The sequence below is a fragment of the Numida meleagris genome, chromosome 4 (genome assembly GCF_002078875.1).
Source record: "Numida meleagris isolate 19003 breed g44 Domestic line chromosome 4, NumMel1.0, whole genome shotgun sequence".
NCBI lineage: Eukaryota > Metazoa > Chordata > Aves > Galliformes > Numididae > Numida > Numida meleagris.
In genome coordinates this window covers 15,138,709-15,164,094 of record NC_034412.1, presented here as the reverse complement: position 1 = coordinate 15,164,094, position 25,386 = coordinate 15,138,709, and the positions used below count along the sequence as shown (strand labels likewise).

Genomic DNA, 25,386 nt, shown 5'->3' with positions numbered 1-25,386 from the left:
GCCGCCATGCTGCGGGCACGCCCCGCCCCGCGCTGGGAGGCGGCGCCGGGGGCGCGGAACGGCGCGGGCGGCTTCGCGTACAAAGCCTGCGGGTCTTCCCGTGCGAACTCGGCCCGGTTACAGCTTCTCCGGCCCGCACGAGGTAGCCGTGCCCCACCTGAACTGGAAGAGAAGCGAGGAGCGGGGGCCGGAGAGAACGCGGCGAGTGCAGTCAGTAAGGACTCAGCGCTTGTGGCGGCGGGACGTCCTCGTCCCGGCTAACGCACCTTGCTTTAATTCCAGCCCCTGCTACCGCGGTTCGCTCCGTCAGCCGAGGCTCTCGTTAGCAGAAGGCAGGGTTACCGTCCGTACCGCGCGGCTGCTGGGAAGCACTGAAGGCTGGAAACAGCACGCTTATGCTCGTTCTCACTTTTTTTCTTCAGCGGTGTGAAGTTTTCCTTGGTAGGGCAATAATTCTAGCGATTCAGATAATGAGTGCTGGTGTGACTGCAAGGTAGGGGAATCCTCCTCTCATAGGGGGAAGCTGCTGACGTGTGCAAGGTCAGGTTGCATTTTCTACAACTATTTCAGCTCAGCATATAAACGGGTAAAATACACAACTCCAGCGAGTGAAAAAAGCACTGTTAACGCAGGCTTGGTTAACACAGTTAAGGGATGACACGTGGCATGGAAGACCTGAAGGCTACAACCCAAATCCTCTGAAATGAGGGCAAAGCCCACCCCGATGCCAGTGAGCACTTGGTCTAGGCCCCGAACGGGGAGGAGGCTGAAAGCTTACAACACCCACAAGGTGCTCAGGCCGCAGCAGGGCACGCATCCTGCTCCCTTCAACAGGCTGCGATCCACCGCCTTCACCCAAAGTTACGGGCACAAAGCCCAGTATGTCTAATATCGTTCAGCAGCGTTATTCAGAAAGATGATTTATAAGTTTGTTTACATGCATTGTACCAACATTGACAAACAGGAAACCTTATGAACAATCAAAACAATACAGATCGCTAAGGAGACACCGTAGATACTATCTTCACATGCAGCATAAGGAAATGATACCTCTGAAATTAAGATGCATTAGAGTATATGTTGAGCTTTTACGCGTTTGTCTTTCCAAGAAGCTTTTGGAACATGCGGTCTAACTGCCTAAGAGGAATATTCTAAAATCTTTCAATGGGCTATGTAGTAAATCACTACCTGAATTCATATGGAAGCTGATTTTAAATAGTTTTTCTTAGGAATCTACTGCTTTGTACCCCACTGATAAGACACATCATATTTCATACTTGGAGAGAAACATGAACTGGAATTGAAGTTTTCCATTATCTGCTATAAGGTACAATGTGCTAACCAGCAGGGGAGCCCTACTGCCTACCATTCAAGTTCTGCTCAAATTTATACTGTTACAAAAATGGAAGTTTCCTAGAATTACTGAACAGAACATTAGCACTTGAGTCAGAACTCAAGGAAATGCAGATCTTCAGAGCATGGGAGTTAATCATGCTTTCTATTACTAAGGGCTGAATCCTGCAAGGGACAGAGGCCCTGGAGCTCTGAGCCTGCCAGTATCTGCTGGGACACCCTCACTGCATTGCATGCAACTTAATGACACATTCATTTTTCCTGATGAGCAAGACCTTCACGTATGTATTGCACCTGACCTGAAAAGTGGAGCTTATACTGGACCTCCTAGTGTACCTAAAAAGATCAAGGAACAAGGCTGCGGGATCAGGAACGATGCACCTAATCCCTGATCACTGAAACTCCAAATCTCAAAAACAGTCATATGACCTAAAGATCACGTTCCTAGCCCTTTAGCACAAATAGTCTGATAGTGAGTGTGATAGCAGAGCTAGAGGGAAGAAGCTTTTGTTGACAGGAAATTATCCTGCAAAGTTTGACAGATTTTTGTGGCTGGGAAGGAAAATACCTGCGTGGATGGGGTGTCTCAGCAGCAAGGAGCGAGGCAGAGATTATGCCACTAAGCTGTAGGGAGCTTTGCTTTACAAGCAGTCACACTGTACACTGCCTGTCATGCAGGTAGCAAAGGACACAAATCTTTAGAAAAAAAAAAAATCTATGTCTGAAGTGTATACTATACATAGCCATATCTTACATGATCCATCTGTACATGGGGCATTTAACTTCCCCTAAAATCTACTAACTAAACATCCACTGCTATTAAATACAGATTAGGAAGTATATTATCATTTCATAGACAATTATTTAAAAAGGTTAAGAATCATCTGTGAGCAGTAATTTCTATTAAGTTGCTTATTATTCAACTAAACGCACCCTTGAAGTGGGCAGAATCTGCTTTTCCTAGCATAATTAGACCACACATGAAGCAAAAACTGTTTTTAAGATTCTTTTGCTTGGAAAACTTATTGGTCACTTCTCAGATGCTATTAACTTTGCATCAAGAATCAGCCAGTTTAAATGCATGGCTATACATCTTCTGCAAAATGATATATATGTGAAAAGCCTTGTTAAATATTAACATACTAGAAAGTTTAATTTTACCGTAATCTTCAAAAATTCTTTGCCCAATTTTGGTTATTAAGACAGCTTGGAGAAAAACCCATTCATTTCTTACATACACTTAAACAGAAGGTTAGCATAGTGCCGTGGCTAACGGGACTACAGAAAACTCACATGGATGTTGTAACTAAAAATTCTCCTCAAGTTTTCCTTAGGGTAAATACAGCATGAATCTGCTGGTTTATAGCTTCAGGTGATGATGATCTAGGTACTACCTCACCTGACACATAAGCACATACCTACAGACACCATTTATGCATGCACATCAGCAGAGTGGAGCTCACTGAAAAAAGCAATTTGTGGTGCTGCCCTCAATGCAGCTGGAGAATGTGCTCATTTGTTACTTTGCAAAAACGTGCAGTGAAATTCCTAGGTTTTCTTCTGCAAACATTAGCTTAGATACGTATATATAATCTGCAAAGGTGTGTACATTACATCACGCTTGATCGACCTAAATTTAGGATGGCTGTATTACATATGGAGTTTTATATACTCAGCTTAAGGCTAGTAGTGAGAACAGCAAAGTTAAAAGATGACGAACAGCCTTTGAAAGATTGTTCTACACAAACACCTTCAGCTTTCCATTTTTTACTTTAATGTCTCAATTTTCATGTTCAGATGTCAAAATACTGACAAAACCCACATCATGTCCAGCAAGATTACATTTATTTTTCCTCGTGAAAGGTTCCAAGTGCTCATTTAAAAGTTACTTCCTTCACAGCAAGTCTTATTTTAGAAAGGGAAATAAAAATAACAAAAAAAAAAAAGAAAAAAAAATAAACTACTCTTCGAAATTTGGTCCTTCGGGATATACACCTACTGTGACTGACCTGCAGTCACCAGCATAAAGGCCAGCCTGGTGTTAAAGCTTCCGCTGCCAAAGAGCTTGAAAAAGAGAAAAGCTCCCACACCTTGTTATTAACAGCCTGCCTCTAACCAGTGTCAGTGTAGGAACAAGAGAATCCTGTAAGTTACAGGCCCACAGGCAGAAGGACAATTCAGCAAGTCATTACCTGATTTCCCTTCCAAACAGTCCAAGAAAATGCAACCTAGACCTTCTTGTCAGAGGTGCATCTTTATGGCAATAGTGAGGCAGGTGACGGCAGAGGATACCGACGTGCAAAGCCGATCCCATCCTCCGGCCACCACCTGCACCGCACACAGCTGAGCTCTGCTAACTTCACGTACGAGTCACAGATGAACTTGGTACTTGCTAACAGCTACTATTTCTATACTGAGCTAGCAGGTATTCCTTTTTTATTTTAATAAATGTGTTTTTCAGCTGCTGAGGTATATATACTGTACAACATAAAAACTTGTATACAATTCCCCAGCTACCGCGATCTACAGCTACATTGAGAGTGGTCATTTTATCCAAACTAACAAAACGCATATAATTCATTCTGTTAACATAAAGATGACTTGCACTACAAGGAGCAGGTTCTTTTCCTTCTTGACACTTAAGGCTTCTGGGAATCTGACTGCTGGAAACGGTTTAGCTTCTCTGGATTATTTGATGCCATTTGAGAAAAGTCACGAAAAATGTCCTGATAAATCTCATCTCCTAAAAGAAGAGAAGAAAGGAAACTGTTTATTATCACAAATGTTTGAAACATCACCCACCACTCCACAAATGCCCTACCATGCTACCAGTTGTTGTGATAACACATAGTAATGGCGTAAGGACTGCTTATAGATGGAATGATGCCGATGCGAACTCTGAGACTGTTTAATTGCATGCATGTTCTCTAGAAGCAAATTAAACAAAGCCAAACTATACCTGAAATAGTACCTCAAAGGCAGCCGCACAGAGGAAAGCCCAGAGTTAGAAAGGAAAAGTGCAAGCATTTTAAAGCAGTGTAAAACAAAAAAGGTTTATTAGCTATCAAAGAATAACACAGTTGTTTTTGAAAGGACTTGCTAACCAGGACTCTCCTCAGGAAGTCAGAAATACGGCATAAATGAAACTTTGCTTGGAAACAGAGGTCAGAAGTCTAACAGCCAGACAGAACTCTCCATGAAATAAACAATTAGCAAGCAATACCATAAAAAGCAATCGTAAGTAATTAGGGAAATTGTTGGTCATAAAAGCTTTTCGACTACTACTTAAGCAAGTATAAATTTTTACTGCATCACTGGACATCCATTCCATCTTCTAGGTTTATCTCCAAGAGTAACGATACCTTCCTTATTCCATGTTTCTTATCTTCATCTTTCATGTTTAAGAACAACCTGACAACAAGCACGGGTCTATTCCAGAGTGAGGGAAGGCAGCAATTTGCACCTGCTCTGTCTCCCACTCCTTCTCTCTCCAAACTGGAAAATCACATTCAAGAATAATTACTTCTTGAGTCATTGCCAGGTCATTCTTCTATTCCATTTTAATGTGGTAGAATAATTTTTCCTTTTTATTTTTTTTTTCCATCTGCCGCAATATTTTGGGCCTTGAGTTCTTGTTTCATTTTAAAACATTAACCACACCCCACTGACTTCAAAGAGAACTAAATACATAAAGCATTCAGTCCAGCCAGGGAATATTCAGCCATCTAGATTCTCCTGTCTTCCGAAAGCAGATGACCGCATGGGACAAGATCCCAGCATTACTGTTCCCTGCTGACAACTCGATTAATAACGGGACAAAAAAATCAAACTATCAATCTCTACCATCACGTAGGTTGAATGTGATTCTCAGCCCCTCCTCTCCTCCCCTCCACCTCCCACCAACAGAAGGACTGCACAAAAATCAGAAGCATTATTCCACCACTTGTTTCAAAAGGGCAGTTTTTAGAAGGATTTTGTTTTGTGTAAAAGATTGTACTACAGCAAGAAGTTACACTGCTCTGTCTTGCCATCTTTTTAATACACATTTCCAATCTTAGAACCATTCTACGTTTCCAGTATTGGAGATGAGGCTGCATTCATTTGAAAACACTTTCAGAAGTGAGAACTGACCTTCCGCAAATACTTCACGTGGTATGTGGGGTTACACAGAACTGTAGTGACAGTTCTGCCCAGATTTTAAAGGGCAAACAAATCCCGCACTATTCTACTAGGAAAATTTCATTCTAGCGAAATTCTCTTTCCGTTTTCAGGTTTAATTTCAAGTACGTTCTAGAGATGAAACAGGCTCGCAGCACACTTTATCGCAAGTTTCTGGTAACTGCTTGCACCGAGGAATAAGCACAGAATGAAAGAAGTTGCAAGATCCATCCGAAGACTAGGTTTGAGGAGCACAAATCAGAATCAAGCTCGTATGATGCAAGAAATGAGGCTTTTAATACAGACACAGGTTCCATTCGTGAACTAGTACTGTAGTTCAAGTTGCCATATGTTCTTTTAAACAAACTTGAAAGAAAAAAGCTGTTTTTGTAAGATACGTTGTGGCTTTGTTTTTGACTATATTACATAACAAAAATATTACATACAAAAATAGAGTAAAATAAAGTGCCCCTTTAGTTCGTATGCTGCATTAAAATATTTAACGCTGTAAACCTTATTATTTTAAAATCTTACTTTAAAGTTTAATTCTGGAAATTGTCTTTCCAAGCAATGTTTTCGCTAAAGTGCAGATTTTATGTACAAAAATACTGAAACACTGCTTAACCATTTAACACCAGAATAAATTAAAAGGCACACATGATACATTCAAGAAAAGATAGGAAGAAAGAGTAGCAGTACTAATATCCAATAGTTAGCAGACATACTGCAGCACCAGAAGATGAGCGCTCAAGTATATGAGAATCGGTACGATGGTGCATATGGCTTCTACCACCAGAAATGAGCATTTTGTGGAACAAGCTAGTTTCAGCCAGTTCTCACTCGAAGATTATTATTCTGGAAGACCAACTATACCTTGCAAAGCAACACAGACATTCCCTAAGTAGCTCAAACCAGCCAGGTATATTAAACTCAGAAATGCTGATGCTGTTGGCTACATTAGCAATTGCTTATCAACTGCATTACCGAAACAGAGGAATATGCAGTTTGCTTCCTTGTGATGACAAATTCTTACATCAGTGTTTACCCTCACATATCTCCCAGCAAACATACAATTGTCTCAAAAATCCTTATGTTCTTTTAGAAACACAATTTCAGAAAAGAGGAGTTCTAAAATAAGCGTAGCGCAGATACTTAAGCATGTCTGTGCAGTGAAAAAGACCTGCCTAGTCTATGGCCAAGTAAGGGGAACATCCACCAGAACAGTTGAACTAGATGATCCTGGAAGGTCCCTTCCAACTGAACTACTCTATTCTAACAGCAGAGAGGGGTTTTGTGCTTACACTTGCACAGTTTCACAATCCTAGCAGGCTAGCAGACATTAACATTTAAAACACTCAAATACTTATTCAACTTTCTAGGAGACTTCAGCAAGTAAAGAATTGCTGTATCCACAGAGACAGTCAGATCTTCTGGCTGGGACACTGCCCTGTACAGCTCGTGGTCAGAGTTGTAACAGCTACTCTAACGCTACCCTCCCTCTGATTTGGGGCAAGCCTTATGCCTTGTGCTGGCTCTACTTTCCATGAGCAGTCTTGCCCCTTTACAGTGATCAGAGATTGTCTGTACAAAAATATCTGGACCAGATTGCATCAGCTGCAGTCTCCAGATTCTACGGTAACTGTTAACAAGGTCCAGGTATCTTTGATAAAAGACGTGCCAAGCTTTTTGTTTTCTCTACTTATTTGAAGAATCTGTCTAGAACACTTTTAAACAATACAACAGGGGAAACAGACTCCCCTCATCTTCAGTTTAAAGACACAGACATTCATATTTTCATGTGCCAGAATTTCTTATGAATTCAATCCAAAGTAAGCCTTGTAATATTTAGGAACCAGCTTAGGCTTTTGTACAAACTACAGAAATGTATTTTCTGCTTTGTAATAGTTTTAGATTTTTTCATGTCAATTAAGTGATCCAGAGTGTTCACTTATGACTTAGAACATAACTTTTGAATCAAAATATCACCTCCCCTAAAATAAATGCATCTCACCATTTGAAACCAGTAGTTACTATTTTCAACACTTAAAATAAAAACTAGGAAAATCAAAACTACTCCAGCAGTTGTTACCTCCAGTCTCTCAGTGAAGTAGTATGCATTATATCAGAAAGCAGCCTCACATTGAACGTGGGCAAACAGGCAATAGATTTTTTTCTTTCACATATGTAACCTACTGTGTTTTGAGTGGAGGATTCTTCCTCATTATGCTCACAATTGAGTACTTACTTCTATTTTATTTGTTGCTCCTCCAGAGAGAGCATGTAAATGCCCGAGTGGTCTTTAGTACTTTCATTGTTTTAATTTGAATTTCCTAGGAATTTTGTTTGAAGATAAATTCGAAACACATCTATTCTTCAAAAGAAGCATTATGATACATGGAACTTTCGTTCATTTGATACCATTAATCTGGGATACTGGACATTCAACATGGCTCCTTGAGTATATTCCAGTCCCAAACTGGTAAGAGGCATCAGTGCACAGTCCTTAGGAATCAGTGACAAATATAAAGGCTTGAGTGGAAGTGAGAGAGAATACTTGGCACTCAGCCTTAAAAAGGTTTTTCTTTCACTACTGCCTGGGATAGCACATTTTTGTGATTGCCTTGAATAACCTGACAATGAACCGTGCATTCATTATTGATATTTGCATGAGATGAAATTAGGTTCCTATGGAAGCATATGATAACTGAGGAAACGGCTTGCATAAATGTCATATCAGAACATATTATAAATTGAGACTGAGTGCCTGAGGATAAGTTGCACATACTCATTAAATAATGTTATTTTCTTGTACGAGTTGACTAAAATGCCTGATATATATATATTTTAAAAATTGAATGGTAAGATACTATGCATACAAAAATACATGATTAAGAATGACTGTCTTGTTTAAGATATTAACTAACAAAATATTTTCAAAAAGAAAGAAATAATGCTTTCAGGATTGTCTGGAGTTATTTTGAAATACTTGATACACATTTTTACATTGGTGTAGATTTTCTTAAAAAAATTAAGGAAAAAAATAAAGAGATCCATTCTAAAGGAAGGAGAATGGTATCTCGTAATAAGATGAACATCTCAAGTGTCTCTGAGCAACCCGGCTTAAAAGGGTGCCACTAAGTGTCAGATAAATCCGAACATTACTTCAGTTTCAGAGAAATGTCAGTAGGAGAAAACTGAACAACTGGCAGCAAAAAAGACTGGTAACGGTTGTACTAACAAACTACCATAACTACGTGCTTTAAACACTCTCCTTTTAGGTCTCCTAAATAATCTGACAAAGCTGCACCATAATGAAGCTTTAACGTGTATATACTGTTTAAAAAAAACATCGTATGAAGCTATCTTAAATTGTCTTCAGACCCTAAGAATCTAGCTGTAAACTGATAAATTCCTGAATACATTTCTTATACTGCATCTCAGTATGGTTATTAGTAGAGTATTGACCTGGCTGTCCATAGAGCCCTTCTGATTCACGCATTTCTTCATTCATCCTTGCTAAACGCAACCTGTGATTTGGGAAACAGAAAAAAGAACAGCAATCACTTTTAAAGCAGTGAAAAAAGACTGCAATTCCAAGACCTACAGCGTGCTCTTGAACCTCACTGTGAGGTCACATATGGGTCATGCATTCCATTTTATTTTGCTTCCCCCGTTTTTACGCGTAGGGATTTTGACATACTTTGCATTTTTAAATAGAAGCAATATGAAAACTTAGACACCTCGTTAAAAATGAAACACACAACTTACAATGTTACAATATCTGCATTTGCAGCTTCTACAGCTATACTCAATGGATCTTTCCCATCTTCATCTGTAGCATGCTGGTTTGCTCCTCGTTTTAGGAATAAACACACTTGCCTGTTTAGAGATATAATTTAAGAATAATTTCCACAACAATAAAGGAAAAAAAAAAGCAAATTAAAAAAACAAGCAGTTTGCAATGTATTTTACTTAAATCACCAAAAGCCTCTTGAACATATAAAAAAAGCACTATTCATCTATAGTAATAAGATGGTGACAGATAATGAAGCAAAGCTTTTAGCTTTCAAAAAAATATTAAACAGTATTTAAACTGTCAAATCATGCTAATGCAGCTAAGAGTTGAACCCTTCAGAAGGTAAGCCTCTACCTTCCTGTATCATCGTAGGTCACAGAACCATAAAACTTCACCCCTTTTACTGTGATAGAAGAGAAATGCTGAGCAGGATAAATTAACTCAGAACAGAATCCTTAGGCACAGACACTTGTTTTACCAAGTAGAAGCTGACCTCATTTTTCTTTGCTATTTTTCATCTATATTCCTGTATATATGCATACATGTGTAAGTAAATCACCTACATAAGCAGGGCATGGTGACTAAGCTTAGACCTTAAACTCTCTCAAGCTGTCAACTTAGCACTCTATTCAGGATTCATGTATGCAAAGAGAATGGGCACCACAAAACAGATTATGTGCTCATTTGAATTAAGATGGCACAAGGTTTCAGTTAAAAGCCCTGATTCCAAAATTCAAAATGTGATGTAGTACATTTCAGAATGAAATATCTGTGTGAGATGAACCAGAAACAGCCCTAGTCCTCACTCACCACTATTTCTCTTGCTTCTCATTTTCATATTATGATACATCTCATCAGTCTTCACCAGAAGCCCACGTTATTTCAAAAGTATTATCAAATAGACATTTTTCCAACAAGGACTGAAATGTTTACAGGCATACGTTTTGCTAGGAGATGAGCGGGGAAGTAATGTTTTAAAGTACTCTCATCACAAAACTTCAAGAGAAAAAAAGCCTCTATGATCTGAAATATATTAAAATGCCCGAATATATGGGGGAAGTGAAGAAGCTTTGCATTAATAAAGACAGTAACCAATGACTATTGTCAAATTCTGGAACAGTGAGGTACCCCGTGTGTCCTAGAACTGTGGCGTGGTGTAGGGGTCCTCTTCCTTTCATGTCCCTGATGTTCACATTGGCACCATTCTGCAGCAGGAATTCACAAGTAACCAATGAACCCTATGGAATTAAGAGCAAAAGAAACAATTTAGCACCAGGTCTCTAGAATCAGTGGAAACTGTCCTGCCTTCTTACCGCTGAGTCTTATGGTAAAGGAAACTAAAGGGATTGCTTCCACGTCACGACCAAACACTTCTAGGTTGTATTACCACAAAAAAGAAAAAAAAAACAACCAAAAACAGGAAAACAGAAATAACTTTGAAAGAACTTTGTAAAGACAAAGTCAGTATCACATTATCATTCATGAGCAAAGCAAGTAGTTCACAAGAAGCAGTGACACAGAAATATCCCTATTATTCTCCCTCCCCCCCTCCCACATCAGCCAGGATGCTGCATATCACATACCCCTCGCACCGCCTGAATGAGTGGAGTTGCTTTGTTTTCTTCCATATTGACCCAATTTACTTCAGCTCCATGGGCCAGTGCTTCTGCCATATCAGGAAGATTCTTCTCAAAGGCAGCTCGATAAAGATGCAATCCTGGACTAAGCTGTTTGGAGTCACAGAACACAGAAGATTCTTGCTTGTCTCCTTCTGAAAGGAATTTTTAGAAGAAAAAGCTTTTCTGTAATCCCTGTTTTTGTAAGGTACCTCCTGGAGTTGTCAGCCCAGGATACTGATAATAGATAATCTTATCAGTTCATAAAAGCTTTAGATATGTGGAGTGATGTTTAAAGGTATGGTCACTTCCATGTAAGTAGAAAACAAAAATTAAGCAAGAAAGTTCAAGTAAAACACAAAGCTTATAATCTGTGACTTAACAGGAATGTTAAGTCCTCCAACATGTAACTCTTTATGAAATGATTATGCATCTCTATGGACACTTCTCTCTGTCAAGATGAAGCAGTGTTTGATTCTGCTAAGAAGTTGTTTTGGTTCAATATCACGGACTAAAAAAATTCTCTGAACTTATTTAGGAGGATTCGATGTCATTCTTGCTACCAACCATGCAGGAGAGAAAGGCCACCCAAGCAATTACTACCCTTATTAAAATCTTTCAGCACACTGGGATAAAAGACAAGTGAACTTCATTATTAGGTACTAAACCCTTTGACAAGAACATGCTAGCAAAAAAAAAAAAAAAAAAAAGATTAAGTCTTTGTCTTGAAATACAAAGCCTACTGCACCTGGTTCGTACAAGCTGTTAGCTGATATAGTAGAGGCAAGGTGTTCCCTGCTGTCATCAACACTCTGCTGGATCCCACTGTCACTGCTTCTTACTGTTTTGGGGAGAATTAGAATTACTATGCAGATTATAAGTTACCCACTCTTCACAGACACCATGATAATAAAGCAAGCTCTTATACTTGGTCCTGAATTATTTTTTTTTCCCCCGTTGACAAGTAATTATTCATTATTCTTATGACACATCCATTAAAATAAATCTTTAGTCACACACTTCGACTATAAAATTTGTAACAACAGTATCAAAGGTTATTAGAAAGGCAGAAAATCAGGATAAGTAAAAAAGCTTAAATTATTTCATGAGAACACTAAGCAATGCAGTAGCCCGGAGACAATGGATTAAAGGCAGGGAGATGGCCACAACACACAATGGATCACTAGTGCAAATACTGAACATGCCACAGCTGTAGTACTTACTACTACGTAGCTTTGAAGAGGTATCAAAGTAGGAGAAGAGTGAATCTAGTTCATCAGGACAGAACAGAGACTCCCGCCTCGCCTCGTCGCTACTTACAGCAACCGCTGGGACATGCAAGTTAGCAAAGCACAAAGCAGGCAGTAAGGAAGGAATAGGGCAGGAAAGAACATTATTGGAAAAATCAAGGATGAAAATACGGAGGAAAGAAGGTGCTTAATGTGTTTCTGAACGGTAAGCATCCCCAGTCCACAAACTCTTCCCACCTACAAAATGCACATTTCTCAACAAGCCTTTTCTTCTCTATAGCTCTGAACTAGGCTATGACCCGCTGATAGAGGGACTGGACTACTCTGCATGGAGCAGGAAATCAGTAAATACAAAAAGCTTTAAAAATACTTTAAAAAGAACATGTGTAATGTAGCTAAGGAGAGAAATGTGTAGGTACCTCTTGGGGATGCTGCACCTTGTTCTACTGCCAAAAGGGATTTCTCAGGAGCACTGTGCCTTTTCTCTTCTTGACTTTGAGGTAAAACTTTTGTTCCAGATTCAAGTGGAGATAGCGCTGCTGCAGGCTGCTTTTCTACAAATTTTCTTTCCACATATTTTGCTTTAATGTACGCCTCCTTCTCTTGTCTGTCATATACAAAATGCCTGGAGTTAGTAAGCTCAGATTTTATTATTTTTTCTGGAAGAACATCCATTTCATACTGATGCCGGTAATCAAACTGCACTTTGGCACTGCACACAGGACACTTAACGACCTTTTCAGAATGATGAAGAGCACATAGCCCATCCAATCTCTCCGGATTCTTGATGAAATTTTGTTTAAGCCTCCAGAGAATGCAACTTATGAAAAGTTTAGGATGTTAAAAGAAAATGCTATATTCATATAGGTACATTTTCTTTCAGGCAGACGCTTTAGAAAGTAGCACGTGAAAGAAAAACATCAGTTACTGTATATTAACTCTTGATATAAATCCCCTGCACACATTTTCTATATTGCTAATAACCAACAAATACCACATATATTTGGATTCTTCAGTAAAAACATTTGTTAAAGGAACATCAAGACTGCACACGAGAACAAAAATGAAAGCCCCAGGTAGCACAATCACCAGCTGCAGAATGCATGCTATGTATTTTTTTTCCTGAAGCCCGATATTAACTCCATACGACACGCCAGTTGTCACAAAATGATGAAAGAGCTTATAAAAGTACTGCTATTGAAATCACTGAAAAGCAGTTATCATTAGAAGGAATATCTAGCAGATCTCCTACAGTATTAATGTTATTAAAACATCACCAAATTGTCGGTACCTTATAAATCAAAGTTTTCTATTGCATGAAACTCTGACAGTAAGCTGCACAAACTGGAAAGCTAGTAAAAATGTTTTAAAAGACTTATTCTTTACAGTGGAACAAAACATTAGGGAACTATCTTCAAACAAATTAACAAACAAATGGTAGACAGCAGTACAGCCATTAGAGTAAGAAAGAGAGAAAAGCGCATTCCAGGGGATTAGGGAACAAAAGTCAAAGAAAGAACAAGGTCACTGTAAATAGAAATCACAACCACAGGTTCCTGCCAGGGGCACCTTACACAAGAGCTGGCTGAGATGGCGCAAAGCAAACAGGAAACAAAACCAACCTGCCCACGCTGATGTGGCAGAGCAGGATGCTACAGGGCTGCCATCAAAAGGAGGAAGTGGGATCAGAAAAAGCAGTGCACTACAGAAGCCAAAAGGGACTAACGAAAGGAATACCCATAAGAAGCAGGAGAGAGAAATATACTCGTCATAAGGAGAAGAGTAAATCAAAGAAGTGTTAAACACAGTTAAGTGACAGCACCTTTTTCAAGCTGGAGGCTGAAGGAAGTGACAAGACAAAGGAAATAAGCGCAGCTATTAGACCACTGGAGTTGAAGTCATCCAAAGTAAGACTCAGAGGAAATGAAAAGAATCAGATACTAAGAAAGGGAAGTTTAACTGCATTGGTATTAAATGATGATGCAAATTGTTTAATATCATTTATAGCTATAATGAAAGGATGAACAAATGAAAGTGAAGTACATTACTACCTTTGGCTTCCGGGCTGAGGCTTCTTTACTCCCACTTTTTCCAACTTTGCTTCATATATTCTGTTTATAACATCATTTCCTAATTCACACATAAGCTATGAAGAAAAATAAATAAATTCAAACACAACTGCAAAAAGTTTTATCTATTATTTAGTAGTTTTACCTTAGACTATTTTTAAAGCTCAGTATTTTCACTAAGATTTGTGAGTTCACTTCGAAAAATAAGCACGGATTTATTTCATGATAAAGAAATATCAGCAAATAAAGGGACCAAACAGTAAGATTACAATAACTGTATTTTTGTTAAGTACAGACCTCTTCTGAAACAGGATTAAGAAAATGAATATCAAGAATCTTCTTTTTTTTCTGTGATCATAAGGACATTTGTGTGCCTCAAAAGCATTACTTTCCACCAGCTTTGCTGTTAGTTACTCTTATCTCATCTGGCAAGCCACAATTCACTCAGTTCTGTTCCATCTTGTCCAAGACAAGAGTGGAAAGATTAATTGCTTCTAATACCAGGTAGAACATTAAGGTTTTATGTATGTGAACAGGACAGGGAGCATAGCAGGCATTTCTCTTTTGGTTTTCTTTCTACCCCTCATTAAGTACACATTAGTACTAAAATTATTTAGGATCCCTGTTCATATTGTCTTCCTGTTGTTCAGAATAGAAATGTAACGTGCAAGCATGAGCTACAAACAAATGCAGTGCATCAACTATCCAACTGCACGTATGCATCCGTGCATCGGTTCCTGTTTCTGTATTTCAATGTCATATGATTTTCATTTTCCAACGAGAATTTTGGCACAGACACAGCACACAGTAGCAGTTACACGTAATAGTCTCCTAGAAGCCAGAATCTGTTTGAAATCAAGATCTCATTCTAATAGCTGGCATTCAAACTTTCAAAAATATTCATGCTTTAATCTGACACAGAACTTCAAAGTTTTCAGCTCATTACACTATTTATCTGTACCATTTTCATATGTTCAAAGTATCAGATCAAACTTGGTACTTAATACCGCATTTGGGAACCTGAAAGTGTCACAAAGAGTTCTGACTTGCCATTTTGTATCAAGAATGACTACAAATCCAGCAAGTCCTATAAAAGAAGTGTGAGCTAACAAATACGTCGTTATAAATATTTTCCACTCAAAAGCAGAAGAGATACACTAAGTACAAATGCCATTTCTTCCTGCATGAACATTCAGATGCCTTGGCTTTAGAACAATAAGCTAAGTATCAGACAGAAACTCTTGTTTCATCGTACCTTCAGAAGTTCGGGTTCCCATGAATCCAGGGTTAAAGATCTTACTTTTGAGAAGTGAACTCCTAAGCTCCTAAATAGCAGAGAGAAACGTTAGCCTGTAACAGTGTGCTCTGTCTCATCTCAGATAATTATACATTGGTTTATGCAAATAAAGCAAGTTACTTTCACTCTGTTCACTAAAAGGGGTCTCTAACCTTGCCTTCATATCCGTCCTAAGAGGCAACCACCACATTTCCTATTTAAATCAATGGTACTTCTGAAGAGCTCGCCAACCTGTGTATCCCAGAGCACTCGATGCACAGCGTGATTCCAAGGTTGATACTGGCCCAGCGAGGATCTGCCAAACCACAGTCACAGCAGGCAGCGTTACCAGGAATACACTGAACTCGCTGTAGAGCGCTTTCTCCCTTTAACAACTTCTCTTTTGTCTCGCTGCCAGATTCCAGGCTTCCAGTAGAAGGGGACGATTTCTTTTCTTGTTTCTGAAAAAGAAACAAAAAATACAGTAAATTAAAGAAGATGATCCTATGAATACTGAAATACTGACAGGACACTGGTTTTCTAGAATTCTAGAAAAAACCTTCTGCATTTTAAAGCCAAAGAAAGCCACAGAACTGAAAAATATCTTCAGCTTTTTAGAAAAAATACAGAACCGAGTGTAAGAGTATCCAATAATCCTATGAATTTACATGACACTACAGAAGAACTTCAAAACACACAGGCCAAACCAATGCTGGTAAGATGGAATGAAAGACAAATTAGACAATTACAGCCTTCAAGATTTCACTGCATTTCCACTGGGAGAAAAACAATGGATTTTATTTTATTTTTACTTCCCTTCTCTCAAGGAGAAGTTTTCTCTGTTTTTACTCCTCAAGATCTAAAGGTAGTTTGGCTGGTTTTTAAACTCACCTCAGATTCATCCCCTTTCTCTCTGTATGCTGTAGCAATACTGGTCTGAACAGCCTTAATCCACGCCTGCCGCAGCTTTTCCGAGTCAGCTTGGAGCATGCAGCTTCTGCAAAGAATCACATAATGTGCTCAGAGTCGGCGGCTGAGCAAGCAGCTTACATTAAACAACATGTTGTTCAACCAAACTTAGAGCCTTGTCAAAGTTCGTTGCTGTCAACATAAGTATATCGTTTATTATGCACCATGTAATAAATCCATTTATTTCCAGATGATAACGCAGCTGACCTTTACGACCTGCAAACTCCTTGTCCCAAAACTATTTACAGGTAATCTTAAAACATGGATATGACTCTTCAAATAACTCAGAGAATAGCTTAATCTTCTATTCCTTAATTTTTTTTCTTATTCCCAATCTCTTATCCTCCCATATGATTCGCCTCTGTGGCTGTCTATACAAGGGGCAGCTATCAGTCCCAAAAGCTTAATTCATTCACAAAAACCAAGAGGAAATGACTTGAAAGCTCTGAGAAAAAAAAATAACTATTTTTCACATGGACAGTCAAAGGAAAACTCATTCTATGTTTGATTCTCATTAACTACTTTCTAGGCTACTAAGCAGCTTGATAATTCATACCATCTACTACTACTAAACCACAACAGCTCCATGACTACTAGATGTTTATACACAAAGCACAGGAACACATGTTTATTTTAACACTGGAAGCAAACTAAGTACTAGGAATACTTCTCACAGCGCCACTTTCTCCCAGCCAAAGTTTCAGAGAACAGAATTGTTCAGATGCTTTTCCTGTTTTGATTTGTCCCAAGAGACACGTACATCTTGCGTCTCAAGGCAACTAAATCTCACAATTTTATTTATCCATTTAATTTTTAAACAATCACGCTCCATCACTTCTCCTTACTTTGTTGGAGAAACCACCTCAAAACAGAAACGTCTTTCTATGTCTTCGCAGTGTTTAACCGTGCAAAGCCGCAAGTCTTCAACGACTACAGTGGGGTTATCCTAGGAGAAAAAAAATAAAAGGTGGAGATGAAAGAAAGTTGATGATACCCTCAAAGCACTTCTCATTTAATTTCATAGCTTTACATAATTTTTCCCTTTGGAAATGAAATTTATAGTAAGTGATAGTGGACATACTTGGCAGGAAATATTTATTTCAATTTTCACCCTTGGTTATGTTCTGTGAAAATTTTGAGGTTGTCTTTCCATCTACCATCCGATCTACTAAATAATCAACAGCTTAAAAATCAGTATTTGAATGAGTTCAATGATACTTTCTGAGAAGTGCTATTAACTTTTAAGGAAATCAGATAGGTTACACCTAAATAAGCCACATTTTAAGTGCCAAGTACAAAGCCCAGAAGCTATGATGCAGTGGTTCTGAAAATTTGATTCAACTCCAAAGACATCTTTTCTAAACTAGCGCAATTTTTAAAGTTACATTTTTATATTACAAAAAGCATCAAAATACAACTGCAGTTTGCAATCACAAAGTGCCTAAAATGTACTAACACAAATTCCACCACTTGTTTCCTATCCAACCACAAAAACAAAGACTGTATCCCCTGATCTGATGGCATCAGTTAACAAGCAGCAGGCTCTGAACCTGGGCTGTTAATGCTGATGAACAATGAATAGCCATAAACTTCCCTTTATTTACTTATTGCCTTCTCCATTCAGTTCTCTATCTTTATTTTTTCCCCTACAAAGAGCAGTTACAGCTATGTGGTACACAAACTGATTCTAGAAGAGTAAATCAGAGGGACACTTGCCCAAAAGCTAGTTGACAAAGCTGATTTCTAGGCTTGAGGTAGAGTTGCTCTAGCTGCTGTCACATACAGCAGATGAGAAAAATTGTACTTTGCCACGACAGACATCAACTGCTGAGTTGCCTTACACTTTCAGTATTAGGTATGTGTACGTAGCATCTGTAACAAATACTTGCATGCCATTTTCTCCTCTCTACGATTGCAAAATTGGGTTTGTGAGTCCAGCCAGTAACTGGAAAGAGCAAATCCTTACAGACTTGCCCAAAGAACACTATGCAGCACTCAGTCTGCCAACAAGCATACACAAGCCTTCTGTGATCTCTGGGAGCTCTCAAGGCTCCCAGTGAGTCTTCTTTGCAACAAGGTAACAAAAAACACAACAAATAAAGCACTGCTTACAAGTCTCTAAATCTGTAAGTACAAGTGTTTATCTCATTTTACGAAGGGAAAAACTAATTTAGAAAATGAAGTAGGCTGTTCAAGACCATGCAGGACACCCATGCCATCTCTCTGCTTCTCTTTCCTGATGAACCAGGAAGACCAATATCCACATCAAACTATCCCGAGGCAGCTTTTGATACCTACCTTAAATTTCTTCTGGTACACAAGTTGGTTGTTCTGTATGGAGAACCAGCGCCTATTCAAACAAAGAGACATCCAAACAATACGCAACTGATTTCACAGTGCTTATTTGACTGAAATATGCTATGATGCAGTCTACAGATAGACTGCAAGTGAAACATAATTCACGGTATTAATTCTGCAGTCAGTGCGGACAAGAATTCCATGAGAAAAAGGGAGAGCAGAGACAAAACAAAAAAGAAAGCAAGGTTCAAATAATTTGAATCCTGAACAAATACATTCTTGTTATGACATTAGTAAAGCTAAGATACAAAATGTTTTCAATTCAAAGAACATTTATGTCTGTATTTTAGAAGCAAGCTACAACTTTAAGTAATTTGATAACACAAATTAAGATAGTTTAAATAATGAAAATAATAAAACATCTAAACTATTCACTCCTGAAATATCTTCAGGAGTAGCGCTAACCATTAACTTAGCTAGCCATTAGACAAAACTAGACTATTGCTACGCCATGGAGGTCTCTCTAAATTGGCATTTCTTAAAATTCTAGATAGAAAACATTGCATATAAACACAAAGCAACTATTAAGTAGGATCTTAAGCATTAGTTTTATAGGAAACTATTAAAAATAAATTAAGGCATCCAATAAAATCCAAAATATAACACTTAAAGGAAAAAAAAAACCCTCCTTCCTTGACCAATTCCTGCTCAGATGGGATACAATTTATAGCAAATGGAAGAATAGTTCATGTTTTGGAAAAAATTCTGAGCATCTCAGATCTAGAACTGCATCTATCAGATCACTGAATATGAAGATAAAAGCAAATACGGCCATCTGCCTCTGGCTCTCCTGGGGATGCACAAAATAAAAGGGAACCAATCATCACTGGTTTTGAGCTGAACAAAAATTTCATAACACAAAAAATAATTCAGTCCTGCAGCGAAGTTTGTATACATTCATTTTGTACAGGTTTATAATACAAACCTGTGTTCACCATAACAGCTCAGTTACCTCAAATATCCCATTCATACACACTGCACATCCCTTTTCTCTGCACTGCCAACTGGTTTGAGTGCCAACAGTGCACAAAATACTGTGGAGAACAAGATATGTTGCAGAACAAACTTGTGAATATCAAGCTACGGTTCACTAAAATTAGTAACAAGAGGGCTCTGTAAGTTTGTTTGATCACCACAAGCCATTCATAGAAAGAAGCACACAAAGATTGTTAAGAAAATATAAAAAGAAAAATTAAGATATATGAGAAAGTTAGGTTCCAATCAGGAACGCTAGTATTTGTTAGACAAGTTAATATTTAGTAGACAGATGAGATTCTACCTTTTTACAAATACTCTTTCAAATGTTGTGCGGATTTATTTAATTTTTAAAATAACAAAAGAATCTCCTTTCAATATTGGATTTCCACCATAATAGCCGTCAACTTTTTGCATTCAGATAATCGAGCAGAAGAATGCAAAACAGTTACCTGCATCTGGGAAACGAAATCTTTAAGGGAACTTGCCAAGTTCAGTCAAAAAGCATTTGAGGGGTGGGGTGTGTGCGGAGGAGGGTATTTTTATTTTTTAAGAAACTTCAGCTGAACTGGATAAATAATTTAGAGTGCAGTATAACTTGTAGCTCATTTGACTCAGGCCAAAAACTTGATGTTGTTTGGTAAATTTGAGATAATTCGTAAACAAACTGCTGTAGGAAACAGAGTGCCGGGGGCTTGCAGCATTAAGAGGCAGGAACTTTTGAGTTAGGTCGTATGCACTGAAGGGGCTGTTGTAGGGTGTATCTATCTCCTGCTCATGCACCTTTAGGCAACACGCATGCTGTCATGCTCAAAGTCAAGGTTTCTTCAAATGGGACTTCTGTCAAAAGGTAGGAGAAAAGCACAATGAAAGAGAAAACTCATCTGAGGAAATCTTAAAGCAGTTGGCGCTGCCCCGCAGTTTGTAGGAGTACTTCAATACAGCTGTTTGGGTTTAGAAACTAAATGGTTTCCAATCATTCTCACCCAATTAAATTAAAATAAATAAATTAATAAAATTTATAAATTAATTATAAAATTATATTATATATAAAAATTTATAAAGTTAATTATTATATTTAATTTTTTAAAAAGGTTTTTCTTAAATAGAAAATGACACCATTAACTGAAAAGCATTTCAAATTTCTGAGAGCTACAAGAAGTACTAAAAAATTTTAAAAAGTTAAATTATTTGAATGTTACATTGAATTGCGCTTATCGATTTTCAAAGGGAAACAATCTTCTTAATTGGTCTCCATCAGCATTCACATAAAACAGTGATTAAGAATGCACAACATTCAAAAGTTAAATTTCTATTTCCAGTGTAGCTGGTGAGAAAAAAACCCATCCATCTACAGAGGAAGAAGTCAAAACATTGATCTCATATGCTCAGAAGTCTGAGTGCATAAACTTCACTTTAATTCCTTTTTAGCTAAAACTAGTTCCGTCTTACTAATTCTTTTAGAAGTGTTGAGCAGCAAGTTGGCATCCCAGGCAGAATCCTTCTGTTATTTTCTTAGACTGAGCCACTTTACATCCATTGCAAGTAATCAAAATTAAATGCAGGGTTAATTAGAGTTTTTTGCGTGCCAAAGAAACATTGGGAAGGTATAAAAGAAGCTGGTTGGTACCTGATGTGATCTGGCTTTTTCCTGTCATGTGAAAAAATGGGGTAGGATTAAAACATAAGGGAAAGGAGGAACAGGAATGAAAAATGCAAAATGAGCAAAATAAGCAAAGAATTAGCATGATCTGAAAATACAGCCGAATTAAAAAGGAAAACACCTACCTAATGCATCCAACCTAAAAATTATTCAGAATGTACTAGTGTTTCATAAAGGCTTTTCTACTCACATTTATTAACATAGACCCTTTTTAAATCTGAATTTCTAAGAACCAAGGGTTTTCCACCTATTGTTCCACAATAAATTCAACTGATTTCATTTCCCAATACCTCAAGAAAATCTGTGTATAAAAAGATACTATCTAAATATATCTACATTCCAAAAACAGGTCTCCATACCAGTTGCTGCGAGAATTCCCAGTATAAAGACTGAACCTGGCTTCCACTGAAGTATCCGTAGCACACACGCACACTACACATGCAGATACAGTATAAAGAAGAATCCAAAATTCTTAAGCTCCTTCAGAACAAAGCAATGCCAAATAACAAACAGCTCTCATAGTTTACTTTGTAACCTGCTCACAAACTATTTCTCAGGCAAGCACCATACAGAACTATCCCAAATAATTCCGCATACTTGATGCAAAAGTGCACATTAACTGAAGTCTCTGGGCAACTGAACCAAGCTGTCAACTGACCAAGGAAGAAACTATTCCATCCTAGCAACAAATCAATTGGGATTTGAATTTTTTCTCCCCACAGCAACTGGAGTTGCCTGAGGATAATCCAGAACGGAGTCCACGGAGGCACAGAAGCATCACAGCGTTATCTGATGGAATCATAGTGATGTGTCCAAGCCGGGAAAAGTTCATGGTACCATTTCCTGGTCCATGTTTTTAACACTGGCAAATGCAGTGATTTTGATGCCTTTTCATAATGTTGCTGTCAAGGAGAACTTTAAAAAGTCTCAAACCACCAGAACACAGATCCCAACAGAGAGAAAAGAAACTAGCACGTTTCAGCCGGAGGTACAAACAGCAGTTAGCCAGGAGGAGCGACATCGCCGTCGGTTCAGATCATCAGGGAGCTCCAGTATTTACCTCTATAAGAGTTCTTGTGGTTTTGTTTCAGCTGGTTGATTTTCCATCCCTTGCCTCCCCACAAGACAGGCACATCATGAAGAAGCAAACTACCTACCCGACAAGGAGACTGAAAATAGCCTGTCTGTCACAGGGGCCTCAGATTTCCGCGCTGAATTCCCTCATATAGTAAATATATCGTTCTCTACATGTTTCCTCCAATATTTCTCTGTACCTTTTCACACTCAGAACAGTTTAAAGCAGAGACAGTCCTTTCCCGTGGCTGGAAGCATATTCCAGCCACTAACACATGTCGAATTTCAGTCAGTATTGCCTCCATGAAGGTGAAACTGCAATACTATGGAAGTAAAGCATTCCACCAGTGGAAACCAGCAACAGAAAGGGGCAAAAGCTTATTTATTGCTATAACATTAGCAGTAGCAAGCAGTAACAAATCTATTCAGAAATAAAAACAGGATAAAAACTTTTCTGTTTTATTGAAACATGAAGAAGAGGGATAGATTAAATAACTAACAGCTGTCTTCCTTAAGACGGTTTTTATTTTATGTAGCTTGATAGTATTAGTCTCACAGCAGACAGCAATGGTTTGTGACTGTATGAAGTACAGAATTAAAGTCATGGCTTCAGTTTCTAAGCTACATTATTACAGATGGCTTATCAACTGCTACGCGCTGCCTAGTTCTGACACATGCAACTAGCCTATGCCAATGAGGTAAGCTATGAACTTCAGATTAAAAAAGATTAAAGGCTTAGCTTTATTGAATACTCTTGTGACAAACAGAAAAAATTAAAGTAAATATAAACTATACATTAAAGTAGGTTAGCTCTGACTCATTACAGAGCTGCTTACCTTGGCTCTCTTAAATGACATTGTTCAAACATTTTAATTGTATATGCTCAAACACGTAAACTTGCACTATGACTTTTGTAAGTTATGACTTCCCTGTTATGTAACCACTGAGCAAAGCCTTTATAACACGCAACAGAAGAACATGAAGCTGGAGTTTTGTCTTCAGCCACTTATTAAGAGGCTGCAGACAACCCTGCAAAACATCTTGCAAAAAGCACTCTGAACCTGTTGTAAATTTGGTGGAAGAGTTTCCTGCCCTGTTACTGCAGAGTTCTCTCAAAGTGTGCTCACACAAGTACTTACACTAACGTGTTACTTCTGATCAGGAACGTGCTTTTGAAACATATCTGCTAGTTTTGACCCTTCTTCCTTCTCACAGAGTTGTCTTGGAGAACTCCCGATTCACGTGGATGAAACTAACGCAGAAGGTACGTTACAATGACAAACAATCAGACCACAGGACCAGGCTAGAGGTAGTCCAAGGCAAGCCCCTCAGAGGAGCTGCACACCACTTGCTAATGTAAACATGGTCTAATCAACGGCAGCAGCCCTTACATCAGTCTATAGATTTAGGTGAAACAATCCCAGTTTCCTACTGTCTTGGTACATTCCAAGATGTTCAAAGAATCACAGAATTAAGGTTGGAAGAGGTCACAGATCCAAATGCAGATTCTGACCTTCAAAGCACAGCTAACTGCTTAACAGAAACACTGCTGCAGAACTGTGGAGTGAGAGATAGTAAGAGCAGCTCTACATCAAACCAACTTTACAATTTAAGAACTGTATTCAACTATATTGTGAATGCTCAAGAATACATTTCCTTGAAAAAAGTGTGCACCACTGGAAATGCAAAAGAAATCCTGTTTGCTAAAAAAAACAATTAAACAATAGCAAAATGAACGTCTTTAAATAGACAAGACTAACAGTGTATTTTGAATTCCCAACAGGACCATCAAAACTACGACGCAGAAGTTATTGCACAGCACAGGAATTGTAAAGAACAATGCTTATCTTTCAGGAAAGATTACAGTCCTTGAGTCCTTCACTATGTTTCCCTGCTTCCAATAGCTGTGCAACTTCTATTCTACACCATCACCTAACACTTATTTTTCCCAGCATATATGTTCAAATAGCATACTATATATAATCATAATAATTGCTCTGGTTCAAAATAAAAGATCAAAACACAATTACAGAGCCAGACCACAGACAATAAAGCAAACCTTCCATACATAGGACTTCTCCAAACTTCAAGATACACTCTTAAAGGCCTGCAAATCTCTAGGAGAGACAACAAGGAGAAATGGCTATGAAGCACTCTCTACATAAACTCACAGAGCAGTCCAAGGGTTCTGGATCTGTGGAATCAGTAAGCTGCACAGGTTGTAAGTCAGACCAGAACTGAGCTTAACAAGCAGTATCTTAAAAAGCCAGAGGTTCTGGGTAATTACCTGTTCCAAGTCTTGAAGGCATTGCTGGCTCGCTTGAACAGATAGCCTTCCATAACAATACCATTGGCTGCATCTACATTGTATTCCAGTTTCGTATCATCACCAGAGTAATCCTAGTACAAAGGAACAAGACAAGAAAAAAAACAACACCACATTGTAGATTCAACCAGAAGTTCAGGTACTGGCCATGTCAAAAAGAATAATTACTTAGGAATAATGTTTAGCTTGCAACACTCGCTAGTCATGCCATGACTCTAAGCCCCAGCAATTTTTTTTCAAAAGTATTCCTAGGAGATCAGATGCTGGAGATGATTTTTATTTTAATAGATCTGAAATCATTATTTATTTTTACTAACCATCTTCTCAAAGTGCATGAAAGAGCAAGGGAGGACAAGGAAAGTCTCCGAATCAGAAAGGTTGTATTTCAAAGAAGAGGTGCACACTTACCTACATTCTAGAGAACAAAACCAATATATTTTCTAGAGGCTAAACCATGTGAAAGATTAACATGTAAAAAGAAATCATGTTAAGTGCTATCATTT

The 25,386-nt window shown here is 38.3% G+C and overlaps 1 protein-coding gene across 1 annotated transcript in view; it reads right to left on the bottom strand.

Moving 5' to 3' along the window:
- ACAP2 (ArfGAP with coiled-coil, ankyrin repeat and PH domains 2) overlaps positions 3,105 to 25,386 on the bottom strand; it is a 57,603-nt gene continuing 35,321 nt past the window's right edge. Inside the window, exons 11-25 of the mRNA XM_021393706.1 lie at positions 24,845 to 24,957; positions 21,451 to 21,471; positions 18,786 to 18,837; positions 17,333 to 17,433; positions 16,410 to 16,515; positions 15,771 to 15,979; positions 15,498 to 15,567; positions 14,225 to 14,319; positions 12,593 to 12,780; positions 11,672 to 11,764; positions 10,891 to 11,078; positions 10,436 to 10,545; positions 9,280 to 9,390; positions 8,977 to 9,038; positions 3,105 to 4,096 (exon numbers count right to left, since the gene is read on the bottom strand). Of these exons, the coding sequence (XP_021249381.1) occupies positions 3,993 to 4,096; positions 8,977 to 9,038; positions 9,280 to 9,390; positions 10,436 to 10,545; positions 10,891 to 11,078; positions 11,672 to 11,764; positions 12,593 to 12,780; positions 14,225 to 14,319; positions 15,498 to 15,567; positions 15,771 to 15,979; positions 16,410 to 16,515; positions 17,333 to 17,433; positions 18,786 to 18,837; positions 21,451 to 21,471; positions 24,845 to 24,957 (1,623 nt within the window). The 3' untranslated portion in view covers positions 3,105 to 3,992. The remainder of the gene's footprint in view (positions 4,097 to 8,976; positions 9,039 to 9,279; positions 9,391 to 10,435; positions 10,546 to 10,890; positions 11,079 to 11,671; positions 11,765 to 12,592; positions 12,781 to 14,224; positions 14,320 to 15,497; positions 15,568 to 15,770; positions 15,980 to 16,409; positions 16,516 to 17,332; positions 17,434 to 18,785; positions 18,838 to 21,450; positions 21,472 to 24,844; positions 24,958 to 25,386) is intronic.